Source organism: Salvelinus alpinus, chromosome 21 (assembly GCF_045679555.1).
Source record: "Salvelinus alpinus chromosome 21, SLU_Salpinus.1, whole genome shotgun sequence".
NCBI classification, from domain to species: Eukaryota; Metazoa; Chordata; class Actinopteri; order Salmoniformes; family Salmonidae; genus Salvelinus; species Salvelinus alpinus.
The window spans coordinates 33,032,986-33,038,814 of NC_092106.1; the positions used below are offsets into that span (position 1 = coordinate 33,032,986).

The 5,829-nt window shown below is 43.4% G+C and overlaps 1 protein-coding gene across 3 annotated transcripts in view; it reads left to right on the plus strand.

Annotated features, from left to right (window-relative positions):
- The first annotated feature begins 761 nt into the window (after positions 1-761).
- LOC139548254 (NADPH oxidase 4) overlaps positions 762-5,829 on the plus strand; it is a 42,835-nt gene continuing 37,767 nt past the window's right edge. Inside the window, exons 1-2 of one of the 3 annotated variants that reach the window (XR_011669681.1) lie at positions 762-1,431; positions 1,716-1,811. Coding sequence is in view for 2 of the 3 variants with exons in the window: in XM_071357802.1 (XP_071213903.1) it covers positions 1,375-1,431; positions 1,716-1,811 (153 nt within the window). In the remaining variant the exon portion in view is untranslated. The remainder of the gene's footprint in view (positions 1,432-1,715; positions 1,812-5,829) is intronic. The other 2 variants (XM_071357802.1, XM_071357803.1) reach the window with 2 other exon arrangements.

Consider the following 5,829-nt stretch of genomic DNA (forward strand, 5'->3'; position numbering starts at 1 on the left):
GGCCTAGATTTACAACTATAAATTACATTTTCAGCTTAATTATCATATCATTACCTCGTTTGTCTGAGTTTCTCGTAGTTTATATAAATAGTTCTGTGACATTTTCCCACACTCTTGTGCGCGCTTGACCCCTTGCGCCCAGTCCGGCCTCTGCGCAGCTCCAGGACAGCTGCGGGCGGCCTGTGCCTCTTTCATGCGGTGGGCTCGAGCGTGAAGCTCTGGAATGTGCGCTGGGGAAACGTTCCAAGAGTGACACTCCGTCAGCAGCAGACACAGACCTGATTCAGACTTCTGCCTGTGCCTGCGTAACCTAACGTAGCAGTCGTAATATTACACAGGTGAGTAGTAGGTGCAACGGTGCCTGCCTGTAGTATGTGTGCGCACAATTGCCTCTGCAAAGAGGTCTCGAACTTCATGGCACAGGTCTGAGTAGGCTATATATAAGCCTGTAGACTAGTGCACAGTTTCTGGTTCAAGCCCCGCCATAGCTGTACACCCATGCTAGTGATTTATAGTGGTGATTGTGAACAACAGATTAAAATGACACTGTCAACTTGTTTTTGGGTGCGATTGGTGGCAATCTATCTTCTAAATTGCAGTGGGTGGTTATAGCCACAGTGAGGCACTAGTAGCCTATTGACTAAACTAGACCTAACCCCTTTTTCAAAAGCAGGCAAGGGCGGAACAGAGAGGACTCGAGCAAAAACAATTGAGATTCTCCCACTGTCTTATTGCAGACTCCTGTAATGAAGAAACGTTCCTCTTTCACTGTCTTTTAAAATTAATATTTGACAAAAAATTGGTGATAATTACAAAAGGTTCAGGATAGCAGCACTGTCATGTAATAACTGTTAGCTCCTTAATGTTTACAATTCAAGAGGCTATATCATCTTCTAGGCTTTTCTGTCTATGTTTTATCTTCTCTCGGGGGGGGGTGCAAATTTCCAGGCCCCCGACGTTGCACTCCCTGCTCTATAATAACCTACCGTTGTTTTCATGTTGCTTTCACCGCAGACACAACAGTGGAGACTGAAGAACCGTGGAAAATTACCCACACGACCATGAAGTGCCGTGGCGCCCTCACCCGTTAGAAAAAGAGAAAGACTGGGGAGAAAGAGAGAGAGGGGAGGAGGAGAAAACGACAAGCCGGTTCGCCGGTGCTAAAACACTCCACGCTGTGCACAAGGACGCCGGGACAGAAATGCCCCCCAAAGACATGCGAGACATTCGAGTGCCAGTTTATCGGGAGTGATCCGCAAACAGACGGGTTTGTGTCACTCACTGGTAGGAGGAGATTCGGAGTCAAACAAAAGGGATTGATTTTCCGTAAACTCCCAAACTGGAAAACTTGGCGGCGGTCGGTGAGGCTGAAACATGGCTTTGTCAGTGCGGAGTTGGGTCGCGAACGAGGGAGGAAAACACTTGGTTCTGGTAAGAATAGTACAACCTAATCCCGAGACAACACTTTTATTACAGTATTACACTGTTATGACATGTTTTTACTATTGCAAAGAAAAGTAACTGAGTGGAGCTGTTGCAATTTACAATCTCGATCCTAACTGGAAATTGGAAAGCAGCCTAACACATGAAGAGAGTGCTGTGGCGGTTGGATGTTGTCATCATCAATCATTATCAATAATCATCTTCATCATCATCTTCATCATCATCAGCAGCACCACTGACATCTTGTTTGTGTGTGTGTGTGTGTGTGTTAGGTGCTGTGGCTGGGCGCTAACACCTTGCTGTTCATGAGGACGTTCCTATTGTACTACTGTGGGCAGCAGTACCACTACCTCCATCAGATGCTCGGGGTAAGACGCCAGTCCAGCACACTGCTATTATACCGTGATCCCAGAACAGAATGTATGGCCGTGATCAACTAGATACAGCTTCTTGAGCGGATGGTCGGGGGCCGTAACATAATTACAAATCATTTGTAGACTGCAGATAGACCGCAAAAAACCCTAACAGAGATAATATTTCACTAAGACATAATAATTTCAAACCTTGCTGACATTTGTATACAATCACGTGTCTCTCTATTATGCGTGGGAATACTTGGGAACAGGTTACACAAATTAAAATCACCTGGAGCTGATTTCTTGGATTAAAAAAAATATTTTTGCTTAGAAAACTTGGGGGGCCAAATAAAACTGAGGCAGAGAAACCGCTGGCCGTCATTTGGGGAACTCCTGGTGTATGGGGTGTGTGTATGTACTGTATGTAACACCCATACACACAAACGTCTCCTTTAATTTTAGGGTTAGGGGGTTCCTATTCAGTAGCTGATATTTATATTAAGACACTGGATGGAGCCCAGAGACTTGGTGACATTCAGTTGACGCTCTGTGAGCATGGTGTATTTGTTGTCACATGTCGTTGTGGGTCGCCGGTTTAGGCCACTAAAACAGCTACTTGTCCTTCACAAATCAAACAAATTCCATTTAAATGCTGTGAGACATATTTTCTTGACTGTTTGGTCTATTGGCCTCTCACGCTAATATAAATGTTTTTTATTTAAATATAACTCTGATGTTCTGGTTATACTTTGCATACAGTTACCATTCCACAGCTGAACCTGGTCTAAAAGAGCATTAAGGGAGACTGTCAGGATCCTTAGCCCTAGCTCAGTGACACTGGTACCAGTGGTCATAATCTAGGGCCAGGAGTTGTTCCTGACTACATGGCCTGACCAGGAAAAACTCTAGTGCAAAAACTCTAGTGCAAAACAAATATGGAAGTTCTATCTAAAAGGCAGTAACTCCCCCACACACCTCTGGCAGGCTATCTGTATGAAGTAGGTGAGTCCTTCATACACTCCTCATACTTCTAGAAGGGCAAGTGTGGGCACGCCACTGGTCTCTGAATGAATTCCTGGGTAGCAGCTTTACACACGTGTGAGAGAGAGACAAAGAGAGAGAGAGAGAGAGAGAGAGAGAGAGAGGCAGAGAGCGAGCCAGAGAGACTGAGGCAGAGAGACAGGCAGAGAAACTGAGGCAGAGAAACTGAGGCAGAGAGACTGAGACAGAGAGACTGAGACAGAGAGACTGAGGCAGAGAGAGAGGCAGAGAAACTGAGGCAGAGAGACTGAGGCAGAGAGACTGAGGCAGAGAGACTGAGACAGAGAGACTGAGACAGAGAGACTGAGGCAGAGAGACAGGCAGAGAAACTGAGGCAGAGAAACTGAGGCAGAGAAACTGAGGCAGAGAGACTGAGACAGAGAGACAGGCAGAGAGACTGAGACAGAGAGACTGAGGCAGAGAGACTGAGGCAGAGCGAGAGAGACAGAGAGAGAGAAACACAAAGAACAAACAGCAAAAACACATACATGATCAATTAAACAGTTTAGAGTCAGCTATTAAAGACTACCAGAACCCACTGGATTCTCCAATTACACTGAACAAAAATATAAAGATTTTACTGAGTTACAGTTCATATAAGGATATCAGTCAATTTAAATAAATTCATTAGGCCCTAGTCTAGGGATTTCACATGACTGGGAATACAGATATGCATCTGTTGGTCACAGATACCTTAAAAAAAAGGCAGAGGCGTGGATCAGAAAACCAGTCAGTATCTGGTGTGACCACCATTTGCCTCATGCAGCGCGACACATCTCTTTCGCATAGCGTTGATCAGGCTGTTGATTGTGGCCTGTTGTCCCACTCCTCCTCAATGGCTGTGTGAAGTTGATGGATATTGGCGGGAACTGGAACACGCTGTTGTACAAGTTGATCCAGGGCATCCCAAACATGCTCAATGGGTGACATGTCTGGTGAGTATGCAGGCCATGGAAGAACTGGGATATTTTCAGCTTCCAGGAATTGTGTACAGATCCTTGCGACATGGGGCCGTGCATTATCATGCTGAAACACGAGGTGATGGCAGCAGATAAATGACACAACAATAGTCCTCAGGATCTCGTCACATTCTCTGGCAACAGCTCTGGTGGTCATTCCTGCAGTCAGCATGCCAATTGCACGCTCCCTCAAAACTTGAGACATCTGTGGCATTGTGTTGTGTGACAGAACTACACATTTTAGAGTGGCCTTTATTGTCTCCAGCACAAGGTGCATCTGTGTAATGATCATGCTGTTTCATCAGCTTCTTGATATGCAACACCTTCCAGGTGGATGGATTATCTTGGCAAAAGATAAATGCTCACTAACAGGGATGTAAACAAATTTGTGCACAAAATTAGAGAGAAATATACGCTTTTTGTGCAAATGGAAAATTTCTGCGATCTTTTATTTCAGCTCATGAAACATGGACCAACACTTTACATGTTGCATTTATATTTTTGTTCAGTATGAACTACAGGACAAAATACAAACCCTTCAACCCAAAAAGGCCTGTGGTGTTGATGGTATCCTAAATGAAATGATCAAATATCTTCCCCAATACTTGGAACCAAGGACTGATGACCCCAATCCACAAAAGTGGAAACAAATTTGACCCCAATAACTACCGTTGGATATACATCACTAGCAACCTTGGGAAAATCCTCTGCATGATCATTAACGTTAACAGCAGAAAACAATGTCCTGAGAAAATTTCAAGTTGGCTTTTTACCACGTTACCCTACGACAGACCACATACAGTTGAAGCTGGAAGTTTACATACACCTTAGCCAAATACATTTAAGTTTTTCATAATTCCTGACATTTAATCCTAGTGAAAATTCCCTGTCTTAGGTCAGTTAGGATCATCACTTTATTTTAAGAATGTGAAATGTCAGAATAATGGTAGGATTATTCTGAGAAGGAGAGAAGGATTTATTTCAGCTTTTATTTCTTTCATCACATTCCCAGTGGGTCAAATGTGTGGAGTGGTTAAAAAATGAGTTTTAATGACTCCAACCTAAGTGTATGTAAACTTCCGACTTCAACTGTACATACTTTTTTTTAGAATATACCTTTATTATTCCCCTCAAACCCTACCACCCCTCCCTCAATTGGAGTAAACTAATAAACAATTACATTTAGGCTTCTACCTTGAGTTTATACATTTTATACAGATTTTACAGATACAATCTATTTACAATAGTTATATTTTGTTTGTTTTTAGTTCTTCCTATTTTTCTGATGTCCATCCAGTTTGATTTCTATTTGTAACTGTGCTATTTCACAAAATTTCTGAACCTATATACATTTTATGTTTTACATTGGTTATCTTGTTGTTATTAGTCCCACACTTCAGCTCCATTCAACCCCTCCCATCTATCTCCTATGTTAGTTTGTTGGTGATGTGGACATCCGACGAGTGTAAGAGCTGGTGTGGTACGATTCGATCTTAGTCCTGTATTGACGCTTTGCCAGTTTGATGGTTAGTCGAAGGGCATAGCGGGATTTCTTATAAGCTTCCCACTCCTTGAAAGCAGCAACTCTAGCCTTTAGCTCAGTACGGATGTTGCCTGTAATCCATGGCTTCTGGTTGGGGTATGTACGTACGGTCACTGTGGGGACGACGTCCTCGATGCACTTATTGATGAAGCCAATGACTGATGTCATTGGCTAGCAAAACAGTTCTGTAGTTTAGCATCTGCTTCATCTGACCACTTTTTATTGACCGAGTCACTGGTGCTTTCTGCTTTAATTTTTGCTTGTAAGCAGGAATCAGGAGGATAGAATTATGGTCAGATTTGCCAAATGGAGGGCGAGGGAGAGCTTTGTATACGTCTCTGTGTGTGGAGTAAAGGTGGTCCCGAGTTTTTTTTTACCCCTGGTTGTACATTTAACATGCTGATAGAAATTTGGTAAGACAGATTTAATTTTCCCTGTGTTAAAGTCCACGGCCACTAGGAACGCCGCCTGTGGTTTTCCTGTTTGC